We start from the raw sequence: 15,560 nt of genomic DNA, 5'->3' as shown, positions 1-15,560 counted from the left end.
CTTTAACAATAAATGTCTTAAATTTCATTTTGATCATAACACTCATTAAAATCCTATAATTACTTTAAATAGGCTCTGAAATGAAAGAAAATGACATTCAACCAGTTAATTTCCCATTACTTAACATGTTCTTCCATTATACTCAAATTCATAGCCACATGTCACAGCCTAGGGCTAAAGAAAGAACTAACGTCACTGAGTAGCTAAATGTGCCAGGCAACACAAAGCATTTCTTCTTAACAGTCCTGTAAGGATTATATTTTATCCCCATTTTAGAGATGGTGAAATAAATGCCCAGTAGTAAGGTTATGTATCTTGTCTACCATCAAATATCTAATAAGTAAGTGAATCCAGTTTGTCTGGCTTCAAGACCAATGTTATAGCAAACCTATTAATTTAAGAATGAATGGAAACTGAAACATTTTAGAGTCATAAATATTACATGTATTCACAGTTTAGAAGGAAGATGCAAATATAACAAGACATGTATATAACGATATCCATATACACTAACAACCTCAACTGCATTTCCCTCTCTGGTGGGCTTGACTGAATTATATTGGTCTAACTATTTAATTAAACAGCTAATTTACAGCATGTAACAATACTAGTTCTAGCAAATATCAGAGCTGAAAAAAAATCAGAGTTGAAAAACAGAAAATATCAGACTTGAAAAAAATCTTGGAAGTGTAATCTTTTTCTGATACAACAATTCCCTTAAATCTCTCTTATATGAGTTGCTCATTCAACTTTATTGAGAGAGCCTTAAGAAACTAAAAATAGAGCTACCATATGATCCTGCAATCCCACTCCTGGGCATTACCCGGAGAAAAACATGGTCCGAAAGGATACATGCACCCCAACGTTCACTACAGTGCTGTTTACAATAGATAAGACATGGAAACAGCCTAAATGTCCATCAACAGAGGAATGGATAAAGAAGATGTGGTACATATACACAATGGAATATTACTCAGCCATTAAAAAGAATGAAATAATGCCATTTGCAGCAACATGGATGGACCTAGAGACTGTCATACTGAGTGAAGTAAGTCAGACAAAGAGAAATATTGTATGACATTGCTTATATGTGGAATCTATAAAAAAAAAGATACAAATGAACTTATGTAAAACAGAAACAGACTCACAGACTTAGAGAACTAATTTGTGGTTACCGGGGGGCAGGGTGGGAGGGAGGAATAGTTAGGGAGTTTGGGATTGACATGTACACACTGCTATATTTAAAATGGATAACCATCAAGGACCTACTGTATAGCACAGGGAGATCTGCTCAATATTCTGTAACAACCTAATTGGGAAAAGAATTTGAAAAAGAATACATACATGTATATGTATAACTGAATCACTTTGTTGTACACTTGAAACTAACACAACTTTGTTAATCAACTATACCCCAATATAAAATAAAAAGTTAAAAAAAAACTTTACTGAGAGAGAACTTACTACAGCAGCTCAGTTCATTTTTTAATAGTACTATTCTTTGTACTGAAATGAAATCTGCCATCATTGACTTCTGCTTTGTCTTCCACACCCACAAAGTATACAGTCAATCCAAGGATGGAAGGAACCTGTACTACGGCTTACCACTTGCCCCTTTTCCAAGCATCTGGCAAACACTGCTACTTGATCAGTATAAACAAGGACCCATCCAGTAAACCTTGACAGTGAGCTCCAGAAAGTTACCACCAAGCCATCAGAGTCAACACACACAAAAGGAAATCTCATTGCTATCACTAGTTTAATTCTTGTTTTACGTGTTCCTCCTTTTAACTTTAAAGAGTTACCAAATCTTTGTTAAATCTCTTCTTTAATAGATTTTAAATCCCATTTTCCTTCAAAAGTTCCATATGTAACAGGATTTTCATCACCTCACCATTCCAGCAACTCTTCACTCGATAAGCTTTTATAAGGTTAAGATCTGATCTAGGGTATGATCTGATCCAACCCAGAGTTTTCTATTTCTCTTTGGCAAACCTTCCTTCTCCTCCTATACTTGGAACACTACTTAAGATTTGATTGTTAGACCTTTTTATTCTTTCTTTATAAACTCTTTCCCATTATGGGCTGCTAACTCTTTTATTAGCTTCTATATTTATATTATTTCTATTTGATCATCTAAATCAGATGATGAAAAATCCCCTATTAAAAGTCCTTCACTATCTTCTAATTTATTGACTATAAAGACCCTAGTAATCTGACACCCACCTGCCTCTGCTCTTTTACTTCTTTACACTGATCTCTGTTCATGATTTTTATTCTTGCAACACATCAAGTTTTCTCCTACCCCAAGGCGTTGTATGTTTTTTCTCCTTTGCTGGGAACACTCTACCTGGATCTTTGTAAGTCTGGCAACTTTCCCCCCATTGGTTTCAAGTCAGACGTAGCCTCCTCAAAGAGACTTTCCCTAATTATGTCCTCTACCTAAAATAGCCCCCACCCCCTTATTTACAATACTTTATTTACTTCCTTCATTGCACTTGAAGATTTTAAAAAAAAAAACTCGTTAACTATTTGTCTTCCCTCATTAGAATATAAGGTCCATAAATATAGGGACTTTGACTATTTTGGTCAATCATAACCAGCATCTAGAATGGTGCCTGACACAGAACAGAAAATCACTGACTATTAAGCCTAAGAGTTCCATTACAGCAATTCCTATATATATATCTCTTTCTTTCTATTCCTACTGCCACATTTTACTTCAAGTTCTCTTCACCTTACAGTTGTAGCACTGGAGTAACCTCCTGCCAATTTATATGCCTTTAGTCTCTATTCTCTCAAATTCATTCTTCATACATACCCCAAGATCAATTTTTCCATTATGTCTCTCTCATCCCCACTACCAACAAGTATAAACACCTTAGCCTAGTATTCAATGTCCTCAATATCTTTTTAACTGAAATCATACACAGTTTCAGACGTAATGGTAAAAAGTCTGCAAATAATCAGACATATACTGAGAAGCCACTGAGGTATAAGTTCCTTAAGGAAATCTGGAGAGATCTTGTTTATATTGTTTGTTGCTAATCTATCACCTGGAAGTGCCTGGAATACAGTATGCATCAAGGAATAAATGAACAAATAATTTCATAATAATTTTTAATGAATTAAATGAATGATCCTAAACTAGAGAATGAATGCCTAGATGAAAGTATTATTCTTTGAAGATCAGTCTGGTTCTCAGACACATGGAGATTAGTTAGTAAATTACTTTAGTAAAAATAGCCAACATTAATTGAGTTCCTACCACTAGCCTAAGATTTTTACATGGATTTAATCCTCACACATTTCAGTGAGGTAGATAGTATTAAAGATAAGGAAACTGGTATACATAAAAAGTTAAGCATTTTGTTCAAGTACATTTAATATTTATGTGTCAGACACAGTATGTGAACCAAGAAAAGCAATGATGAGGGCCTGATTAAGATACTGGCTGTGAGACAGAAAAAAATAAACTGGAAAAAGTATTTTAAAAGTAGAGGCCAGAGCAGTAATTGCCACCTCACATCATCAATAAGCACTGTAAATCTGCTCTCACTAATATATGTAATTTTAATTTTATTTTTTTATATTTGAATTTTATTTTATTTTAGTTTTTTACACAGCAGGTTCTTATTAGTCATCCATTTTATACATATTAGTGTATACATGTCAATCCCGATCTCCCAATTCATTCCACCCCCACCGCCACCCCCATATATGTAATTTTTAAAATGACATATGTACCATCAATCTGAATACTAAATGATAAAAAGCTTAATATCTTTCTTATTTTTTAGATAAAATTATGATTAAGTTTTAATATTTTCTTCCCACACCCCAACGGATAGATTAGAATCTAAATAATAAAGTTATCATCGTGGATTTAAATCTACTGTGGACCAAGTTAACTTCTGCTGGGTTCTACAGCTACAGATTGCATTCTAGCCACTCACATTATTCATGAAAGCCACTGAGATACATGGAGGAATGGTTGTCTGAGCACAATAGCTCACTTCAAATCCAGCTTTGATAATATAACCAACAAGTGGTGAGTCAGAAGAATCACCTTAGTTGTCAGAGAGCACACTATTAAAATAAAAAAAATTTCAATATTAGATGTCACCTGATTGCTGATCTTTCAGGGTAGTACAAAGTATACATTTTCAAATCACTGCACAAATGAAAACTCCTGCAGCAATCTGATAAGGTAGATTTATGTATACCTCATCAGATGAGAAATGTCAAAAATACCTAGGTCCTTCTTATATGCTGTTAAGAATAAAACTTACCAAAGTCTTCTAAAACAAAATTTACATTAAAAATGAATTATAAATATAATGAAAATTCAAGTAAAAAGTTTCTCATCTTACCCTGTCTAGTTCCAGTGTAAACTTCTGGTCCCACGACTGATTGGAAATGGGTTTCCAGCTAGTTTGGCCAACCACAGTATTATCTAGCTTCAAAACTGCACAAACATCATCTGTAATTACAATTTAAAACTTGCTTAAATATTTTAAAACCTTTAAAATAGAAATGCCACTGTTTAATATCAACAAAAGTCTTATGATCCTTTGAAAATAAGTTTTTCTTACTCACTACTGAAGCTTTTGAATCTTAAATGGCTAGTTTTATATATACACTCCCACTAGACCCTCCCAAGTTATCCTTTGTGTTTCACAAAAACACAAATAGTAATCGCTATTTCGTTTATATTAAAATGTAACTGAAAGGACTAACAGGTGACCAGTAATTGTTTGTCAGGTGTGTGTGTATATTTATATGTCAATATCAGTCATCCAGTTTTTCTCTCTCTACATTTGCTATTTATTAATGTTGTTACCTTAAACAATTTTTATTTTCACATTTTTCCTAAAGTCTCTCTCTAGATACAGGAAAGCACAGACATACTGTACTAGGCTGAATTGTCACATGCCTTTTCCACCAGTTGTATAATTACATCATAGTTTATGATTACTTTACAGTGTCTCCAAAGTACTTCATAAACCTCTCCCATTTTACTTTACCACCTTTACCCACTGCCCCATTTCAGTTTACTTCTGAGACCCAGTCCTAGTTAAACATGTTTAGTTCAGTGGTTAGCTATCAAAATTTCAACGTTAGTTTAGAGGTGTCATTATACCATTAAAAGAATCAAGATGTGACACAAAGAGTTTGACATAAAGATGTTCAATATTTCATTATTCCAAAAGAATTAATGTTATATGTCATTCAGTTTTCTAACATATTTTCAGCAGGGTAAATTTTGTAGTCTTTTAAATTTTCCTGTCATTATAGCTTTTGATATTTTAAATTTAAATTATGGAAATCATAATTTTAAAGTTTGTTGTCCAACTCTAACTCGTCTCACTCTTCTCTGTCCCCACTGCTCAGCCCTTTGTATAGGTCCTTTAATTTGTTACATGATTGATAAAAAAATCTGATTACTGAACTGGATAAGTCATCGGTTTTTAGGAGATTTCGACTACTTCCACTTTTACTTTTACTCGTTCTGCTCATGAAAGATGATCTGGTTTCACTTGGACTCCAACCAGGTAGTGCAACCGATGCTGCTTTTGACCGTCCGGGGACATTCTCTAGGATATCTTGACAGCCCATTAGACGAACTTCCAAAGTACCTGTAGCATGAACAAATATCAAATAAGAAAACATCAATACTCAACATATAAAATGATGTCGTTGTTACCTATTCAGAAATAGGGGGGAAAAATATCTGCTAAAATAACAAAATCTCTTCTTCCAGAGCATCTTCGAGGTAACTATCATCTTTACTGCTTTATTTAGAGAAACCTATTAAAAATTCTTAATTAATTAAAACAACTATAAAAAATGTATAGAAAGAACAGCACCAGCTGTCGGGCATAGAACAAAACTAGTTACTTAAACTTCCTGTGTATCTGAATACTCATTTCTATAATTCCATGGAAAAATTACAGAATTATGTGGATAAAACATGTGGGAGGGAAACATAAAACTAAATAATATGCCTACTAAAATAAACATAAAGAAATTAGAAACAAGGAAATCTGACAATGTAAATAACAGTTGTGTTTAATAGTTATATAGCTAACACAGGAAAGGACTATAGGGGGTTTTTTTTGGCATAAGTAGATGGAGTTCTGTTCTATTTGAGATGTAAAATAACATTATCTTCTCACTTTAATAGTTTAGTTAGTCAAATAATTATGGGCTATAATTATCTAAGCATAAAGTAATTATAATTTCCTTAGGCAAATACAAACTAAAAGTGTTCAAATGAAAATGAGGAACTGTGAGCTTAGGCATCTGGAGATATGGCTTTGTCATCTTTTGGGCTAGACTTAGTGTATTAAAATTTTAAATGGTGCCTCAGTATTAAAATTTTAGATACTGCCCATAGTATAGCACTTTAGAAAGAGTATTTCCTGGTAGAAGCTGTCCTATTAAACTTAAATAATTAAAACTTAATTTTTTAATTATTTAAAAGTAACCAAAGGACTCTTTCAACAAAGTAAAAAAGTCTGTATTTAATCTCAACTCAACCAAAAAAAAATAATCAGACAAAAAATATGAAAAAAACAGTGTTAAAGGAAAGGGACATCAGGCAATGAAGAACAGTGATCCCTGAGAGAAGAGTCCTAAGATTGCTTACTACCTTGAGAATATCTAGGATACAGCACAGGGAGGGAGAACTCAGGTGGAGCCAAGTGGACTACCTGAGTTAAGGAGACAGAACTGAGAGTATTGAGGCTGAACTGACTGAGGTGGCGAGATTTCACAGGCAGAGTAAAGGAAAAAATACAGCTGTCCAGAGACAGAATCCCTGAGATGTGCAGAAGGTTCTCCAGACCAAGTCTTCAGTCTTGCCCCAGGAGTAGAGAATAGTTACCCTTAGACTAAATGATGCTCTAGTCCCACATAACAAATCTTAAAAGCATTACCCAAAAGATCAAACTGTTTCCAAGTAACCTAACTATGACCCAGAACAAAGCTCAAAAATATTTGTAATATTTGTAATATTTGTAGGAATACAAAAATACCCAGCACTTAACAAGCTAAAATTCCAAATGTCTGGCATTTAATCAGAGATTATCAGGTATATTTGTTTTCTATTGCTGCATTACCAACTATCACAAATGTAGTGGCTTAAAACAACACCCATTTATTATCTAACAGTTTTGTAGGCCAGAGTTTGAGTGGGCTGGTCTGCATTCTCTGTCAAAGATCTCATAAGGCTGAAATCATTGTGTCTGCCAGGCTAGGCTCTTATCTGGAAGTTCTAAAGAAGAACCTGCTTCTAAGCTCATTCAGGGTATTGGCAGAATCTAGTTTCCTGCAGCTGTAAGAATAGGGATCCTATTTCCTTGCTGGCTGACAGCCAGGGGCTGTTTTCAAGTTCTAGAGTGGACCTGCATCCCTCGTCATGTGACCGCCCCCCCATCTCTATGCCAGCAATGGCACATAAAATCCTTTTTATGATTCATATCTGACTTCCCCTTCTGCCACTGGCCAGAGAAAATTTTCTACTTTTAAGGGGCTCATGTGATTTTATTAAGCCCACCCATATAACTGTCCTTTACGATAACTCAAAGTCAACTGATTAGTAACCTAAATTACATATGCAAAAATCTCCTTTGCCATGTAATGTAATATTATCACAGAAGTGATACCCCATCATATTCATGGGGGAGGGATTCTGGGGGTCATTCTTAATATTCTGTCTATCACACCAGGGAAGCAAAGAAACAGAAAAGTGGGACCCATTAAAAAAATAAAATGAAAACCAATACAAAACTGATATAAATGTTAGGATTAGCACACATTCACACAGTTATTATAAATATATTCCATCTGTTCAAAAAGTTGAACAGGGACACTGAAGAAGTCAGAAAAACACAAAACAAATTTCTAGAGATGAAAATAACATTGAGATTTTTTTTAAAAACCCCAAAACTGGATGGGATTGGTGGCACATTACACATTGCAAAAGTAGAGGCTACTGAACTTGAAGCCAGCGCAACAGAAATGATCAAAAATAGAAGACAGAAAGCAAAGATTTGGAGGTCAAAACCCAGCACATATGTGAGCTGTGAGTTTAACTTCTAGTGGCCTAATACATGTGTACTTGAAGTCCCTGATGAAAAGCAAAGAGGATAGGGAACAGAAAATATATTTGAAAAAATAATGACTGAAAAATTGCCTAATGTAGTGAAAACTATAAACCTAAGAAGTATCCAAGAAGTTCAATGAACACCGAGCAAAAGAAAAATAAGTAAATTACACCAAAGCATAACATAATCAAATTTCTCAAAACAAACAATAAGAGAAAGTATTAAAAGCAGCCAGAAAAAATGACATGTACATATAAGATTAGGACAGCAGCAGATTTCTCATTAGAAACAATGAAAGCAAGACAGAGAAGCAATATCTTTAAAGTACTGAGGAAACAAACCATGAACTTAAAATTCTAAGTCTACTGAAAATTTCTTTCAAAAATGAAGCTTTTTCAAATATAAAAATGGATAAAGAACCCATTATCAGCAAATTACCATGTGATCCATCCACACAATTCCTAAGTATTTATCCCAGTGAAGTGAAATCTATGTTTACACAAAAACTATACAGGGATCTTATTAGCAGCTATATTTGAAAAAAGTACAAAATGGAAACAACCCAAGTATCAATCACAGGTGAATGGATAAACTAGTTATGGTATATTCACACAACTGAATACTACCAATAATAAACAGAAAAGAACTACTGATACATGCAACATAGACAAATATCAAAAGAATTATTCAGAGTGAAATGGCCAGATTCCCACCCCCAACAAAAAAAAGAGTATGCACTGTATGATTCAATTTATATACAATTCTACAAAGTGAAAACTAATATCTAGTGACAGAAACAAGCCAGTGATTGCCTGGGGACAGGTGTGGGGAAGGAAAGCATGAGAAGAGCAAGAAAGAGAGATTACATAGAGGCACATGAGGATACTTTTGGGGATGATGGATACAATTATCTTGATTGTGGTAATAGTTTCAAGACTTTAAATAGATGACAAAACTTGTCAAATTATACACTTTAAATATGTGCAATAAAACATGTTCTAAAAACTGGATATTGATAATGGTGGCTCAAGTATATGTATTTCCTAAAAATTTAAAACTATACTTAAAATCGGTGAAAATTTATATATTATAGTGTATAAATTATGTCCCAATAAAGATTCTAAACATGAGGGGAAACTTCAATCTTACGTTTGGTTAGGCTATGGAAATCTTATCTTACTGTAAAGTATTAAGGCAGATTAAGTATAACGGAAATCATTTCAATTCTGGTTCAAAAGAAGCAACTTGTGTCTGTGTGTTTTATTTGTTTTTTTGTTGTTGTTAAGGTAGCAAACTTAGTTCATTTCCACTGTAAATGCTCAGATGTAAAAGTCATCCTGGGAAAACTGTAAACATCTGGTTACTACTTCAAACCCCGGTAGCATATAGCTTATTAAAGATTTTAGTAATTTCAATGTATTAGGAGATGACAATGTTCAACACCTGCTTTCATTTGGAATAAAACCTGGAGGGATTTAAGATCTTTATTAAGTATCTAGAAGTTTCTTTCTTTTATGAGGTGACACAATTGCTATTGCATATAACCATGTAAGAAGTGGCTTAAAATTACATTTTTTACTTTTATGACCCATAATATGAAATTTTAAAAACAAGCAAATCCAAAAAATAAATGTTTGTATTCATAAGCAATAGCTAAAATTCCATTAGGACTAAATACTTTTTTATTTCTTTTAACTTTCTGGAAAAACTGTTTTATATCAATTTTACTAATTCAGTATTTCATCTTGGTACAATTAACTTTTCTTTAATTCTGAGGAATCTTCTTTTATAAAAACTAGTAAATGTCTCAAAATTTGGACTAAAAATTAAATTATACTTTATATCAAAGTAATTTGCAAATTTTAGTATTATAATCATACAACCACGAAAGAAACCAGAGTATAAATGAGATAAACCACAAATAATAGCATACAGTAAAAACTCAGGCCAGTAAATACTCCTACTACTTATCTATGCTAACACTTTATCATGTCTAATCCTTTATTAATACCACTACTATTTCTCTTCCTAGTTAACTCCATATTTAGTTTAAGGTCTGGTAGATAAAGGAATTTTAAAAAAAAATTTTTTTAATTTTTAAAGGAATTTAAAAAAAAATATCTTAAGAATTATAAGATACTTACTTTTAGACTGGTGATTTACATCACTATGAGTAAAGTTCATTAAGGGAATGAAGAACAAGGAAAGAGAGAACTAAAAAGAGGTTAAAGAGTTGGGAAGAGCAGCCAACCAGAATAGAAAAGGAAAATAATTTCCAGCCATATCAGCTGATTTTCAAAAATGCGGCTTTATTACTTTTCTAAAGTAACAACGATATTTTAACCAATAGATCATTCTGAAATTCTTGAATATTAAAAACATGTTCAGCCCTGAGTCATAAGATGGTGAAACTTGGATGTACAGTCCCTGCCTTATTATCAAATGACATTTACCAAATATCTACTGAGTGTATAAAGTATCTTGTGATAGGGGTTAAGATTACATGTAGGTAGACGACAAGGTCTTCATAGGTCTATATCCCAGTTTTGATTTAAAAAAAAATAGTAAGAAATGGATAATAAGTCAAAGACATTAAATAGGCACTCTGCACTAACCAGATTAATTGTAATAGAAGATTCATGGTAGGAGTTATAGAAGATGTGGCTGGAAACATAAATGCTTTATTTTATTTACTTATTTTTTTAATTGGAGTACAGTTGTTTTAAAATGTGTTAATTTCAGGTGTACAACAAAATGAATCAGCTATACATATACATATATCCACTCTTTTTGGATTCTTTTCCCATATAGGCCATTATAGAGTACTGAGTAGAGTTCCCTGTGCTATACAGTAAGTCCTTATTAGTTATCTATTTTATATATAGTAGTGTGTATATGTCAGTCCCAATCTGCCAATTTATCCCTACTCCCCCTTTCCCCCAGTAACCATAAGTTTGTTTTCTACGTCTGTAACTCTATTTGTTTGGTAGATAAGTTCATTTGTACCCTTTGTTTAGATTCCTCATATAAGTAATATCATGATATTTGTCTTTCTCTGTCTGATTTACTTCACTCAATATGACAATCTCTAGGTCCATCCATGTCACTGCAAATGGCATTACTTCGTTCTTTTTTTATGGCTGAGTAATATTCCACTGTACATATGGACCACATCTTCTTTATCCATTCCTCTGTTGATGGACATTTAGGTTCCTTCCATGTCCTGGCTATTGTAAATAGTGCTGCAGTGAATATTGTGGTGCATGTATCTTTTGAATTATGGTTTTCTCCAGATATATGCCCAGCAGTGGGATTGCTGGATCATATGGTAGCTCTATTTTCAGTTTTTTAAGGAACCTCCATACTGTTTTCCATAGTGGCTGTACCAGTTTACATTCCCACCAACAATGTAGGAGGGTTCCTTTTTCTCCACACCCTCTCCAGCTTAACTGCTTATGGATTTTTTGGATGATGGCCATTCCGACGAGTGTGAGGTGATACCTCATAAGATAAATGCTTTAAATAAAAAATATTTAAAATACAATGGAGAATTTAGAACAGAGGTTCCCAAGCTTTCTCGTTTCATGATACCCTAATGTCTCAATTTTTTCATTGTGCTTCTAGTCTGAACAATGTACCTAACAGTTCTGTTTCATAAGATATTGTAACAAATTAATAACTATTTGAAAAATAATACACGTAATTTGAAAGAAAAAAGTAATCTTATTTCATTCTCAAATAACCATGATCACTTCCTAATGAGATGTGTGTATCTATTGGGCACTGTGTAACTTATCAAACTTTGGGATTAGATTTGAAAGTGCCACCCTTATCTTCTATTCCACATTGATTTCCCATAGTATTTATCATTATAGCAGTGAAGGAAAAACCAGGAACACCCAGCTTCATCAATATGTGACATAATCAGAAGGCATGTCATTCGACCTAATGCTGAAACTCCAACTACCTTGAAGCCAGTAGATTAATGATGATGGTAGGAAGTGAAGTAATACTGTGTTTCCCTCAAAAACTTAAAATATCCTGTTGTACCCTCGTGAATTCATTTTGGCATCCCAGGGTACCTCAGATTTAGGAACTCAATTTGGTAACTGCAGATTTAAACTGATCTTAATAGTGGCAACAGCATTGTTCAACTGTAAATTTCTCCTTCAAGGTTGAATGTAAAAGTCTGCCATAATATAAAGCTGATTAATGGTACCCAAAAGTACTAAAATGTGATAGTATGCTATGCAATTCTGAAGAATACTTTCATATCCTCAAAATATTTAATGACGATTGTTTTTAAGGTAAAGCCCTCTCTGACATTCATATTGATAAGATAATTTAAGGATTCCTGGAGAAGAGGGAGGCCTGTGTATCAAAAATATGCCACATTCACATGGGCCATAAAAACCTTTGTAGGTAATGGTAAGAAAATGCTAGAGTTGCAAACTCCAAAGGCAGTTTCTCCACAGAAACACAGGAAAACAAACAAATAAAACCGGGAAACTACTTATAATCAACTTGAACAAAAATCTGGGAAACAAAGGTTTACGGCAACCAAACAAATGCTTGATCAAAAAATGCAATGAATACTTGGTAGGAGAGCTTTCTGGCATTTTACTTTATCTTTGCTTCATCCCTCCTCCCCCCAATCCCTAATGGTTTGGTGATAGTCCTGAAGATAGCAGGCTGCATTCCTGGTACAGGGTCCCAGTGCCAGAGGGAGCAGGGAAGACTTCATACTCAAAGAACTGTGGATGCCTGCTTTGACCTCTCTGAAGGCTCCCTGAAGGACTAACAGAAAGGGTTTATCTTTTTTTCACCTAAGAAATCTCTCAGGACAGAGAAATAGCTAAGTGGAGGGCATTTAAAGGCAAATGAAACAACCACTGAAGCCAGGAGCAAAGGATATCAGTTGTCTATATTGTTTAATAGACATCCTAGAGTCTTGGCGAAAAGCTAGGGAGTAAACTGTTTTAAGGAATAAGAGCTTTGCAATGTTTCCACGTGTTACTGGAAAACTAGAAGGCTAGATGCAAAAGGAGACATACTCAGAAGAGATCTGAAAAGGCCCTAAGCTCTCACATCTGGCAGATCTTCAAGCTCTGTGCAAGCAAAGGCAGAGTTACAAAATGCCTGGGTGAATGCTGAAGGTATGCCTTGGCACACAAACACAGAATTCAGCTGCAAACATGGCAAATTTTCTTTCTGCTTGCAGGCATTTGGAAGTCCTAGCCACAGCAATCAGAGAAGAAAAAGAAATAAAAGGAATACATATTGGAAAAGAAGTAAAACTGTGACTGTTTGCAGATGACATGATACTATACATAGAAAATCCTAAAGATGCCACCAGAAAACTAGAGCTAATCCATGAATTTGGTAAAGCTGCAGGATACAAAATTAAGGCAAGAAATCTCTTGCATTCCTATACGTTAACAATGAAAGATCAGAAAGAGAAATTATGGAAACAATCCCATTTACCATCACAACAAAAATAATAAAATACCTAGGAATAAACCTACCTAAGGAGGCAAAAGACCTGTACTCGGAAAACTATAAAACACTGATGAAAGAAATTAAAGATGATACAAATAGGTGGAGAGATATACCATGTTTTTGGATTGAAAGAATCAATACTGTGAAAATTATTACACTACCCAGAGCAATCTACAGATTCAATGCAATCCCTATCAAATTACCAAGGGCATTTTCCCCAGAACTAGAACAAACAATTTTACAATCAGTATGGAAACACAAAAGACCCCGAATAGCCAAAGCAATCTTGAGAAAGAAAAACGGAGCTGGAGGAATCAGGCTCCCTGACTTCAGCCTATGCTACAAGTATAGTAATCAAGACAGTATGGTACTGGTACAGAAACAGAAATATAGATCAATGGTACAGGATAGAAAATCCAGAGATAAACCCACACACCCATGGTCACCTAATCTATGACAAAGGAGGCAAGACTATACAATGGAGAAAAGACAGTCTCTTCAATAAGTGGTGTTGGGGAAACTGGATAACTACATGTAAAAGAATGAAATTAGAACACTACCTAACACCATACACAAAAATAAACTCAAAATGGATTAAAGACCTAAATGTAAGGCTGGAGACTATAAAACTCTTAGAGGAAAACACAGGAAAAACACTCTTTGAAGTGTTTTGAAGTGTTTGAAACACTCAAATCACAGCAAGATCTTTTCTGACCCACCTCCTAGAGTAATAAAAATAAACAAATGAGACCTAATTAAACTTAAAAGCTTTTGCACAGCAAAGGAAACCATAAACAAGATGAAAAGACAACCCTCAGAATGGGAGAAAATATTTGCAAATGAAGCAACTGACAAAGGATTAATCTCCAAAATATACAAACAGCTCATGCAGCTCAATATCAAGAAAAACAAGCAACACAATCAAAAAATGGGCAGAGACCTAAATAGACATTTCTCCAAAGAAAACATACAGATGGCCAAGAGGCACATGAATAGATAGATGCTCAACACCACTAATTATTAGAGAAATGCAAGTCAAAATTACAATAAGGTATCACCTCACATTGGTCAGAATGGCCATCATCAAAAAATCTACAAACAATAAATGCTGGAGAGGGTGCGGAGAAAAGGGAACCCTCTTGCATTATTGGCGGGAATGTAAACTGATACAGCCACTATGAAGAACAGCATGGAGGTCCCTTAAAAAACTAAAAATAGAACTACCATATGACCCAGCAATCCCACTACTGGGCATATACCCTGAGAAAACCACAATTCAGAAAGACACATGTACCCCAATGTTCATTGCAGCACTATTTACAATAGCCAGGACACAGAAACAACCTAAATGCCCATCAACAGATGAATGGATAAAGATGTGGTACATATATACAATGGAATATTACTCAGCCATCAAAAGGAACCAAATTGGGTCATTTGTAGAGATGTGGATGGACCCAGAGTCTGTCATACAGAGTAAAGTCAGTCAGAAAGAGAAAAACAAATATCGTATATTAATGCATATATGTGGAACATAGAAAAATGGTACAGATGAATCTATTTCTGCAAGGTAGAAATAGAGATGCAGACATAGAGAATGGACGTGTGGACACAGAGGGGGAAGGGGAAGGTGGGATGAATTGGGAGATGAGGTTTGACATAAATACACTACCATGTGTAAAACAGATAGCTAGTGGGGACCTGCAGTATAGCACAGGAAGCTCAGTTCGGTGCTCTGTGATGACCTAGATGGGTGGGATGGGGGGGAGGGGGGAAGGGAAGTCCAAGAGTGAGCGGATATATGTATACATATAGCTGATTCACTTTGTTTTACAGCAGAAACTAACACAACATTGTAAAGCAATTATACTCCAATTAAAGAAAAAAAAAAGTCTGTCAAAACACTAGTTGACCACTAACTTAATGGAGACTTCAGTGACCACACATGAC

At 34.4% G+C, this 15,560-nt stretch overlaps 1 protein-coding gene across 4 annotated transcripts in view; it reads right to left on the bottom strand.

Moving 5' to 3' along the window:
- Positions 1 to 15,560, bottom strand: part of PKN2 (protein kinase N2) — a 148,168-nt gene that overhangs the window by 54,308 nt on the left and 78,300 nt on the right. For all 4 annotated transcript variants that reach the window (XM_027114253.1, XM_027114256.1, XM_027114254.1 and 1 more), the window contains 2 exons: positions 5,454 to 5,639; positions 4,374 to 4,483 (listed from right to left, as the gene is read on the bottom strand). In XM_027114253.1, the coding sequence (XP_026970054.1) occupies positions 4,374 to 4,483; positions 5,454 to 5,639 (296 nt within the window). The remainder of the gene's footprint in view (positions 1 to 4,373; positions 4,484 to 5,453; positions 5,640 to 15,560) is intronic.

Source organism: Aethalodelphis obliquidens, unplaced genomic scaffold (genome assembly GCF_003676395.1).
Source record: "Aethalodelphis obliquidens isolate GAN/ISIS:26980383/991018 unplaced genomic scaffold, ASM367639v1 scaffold13, whole genome shotgun sequence".
NCBI classification, from domain to species: Eukaryota; Metazoa; Chordata; class Mammalia; order Artiodactyla; family Delphinidae; genus Aethalodelphis; species Aethalodelphis obliquidens.
The sequence above is the reverse complement of the archived record's forward strand: the minus strand, read 5'-3'. Positions and strand labels throughout refer to the sequence as shown.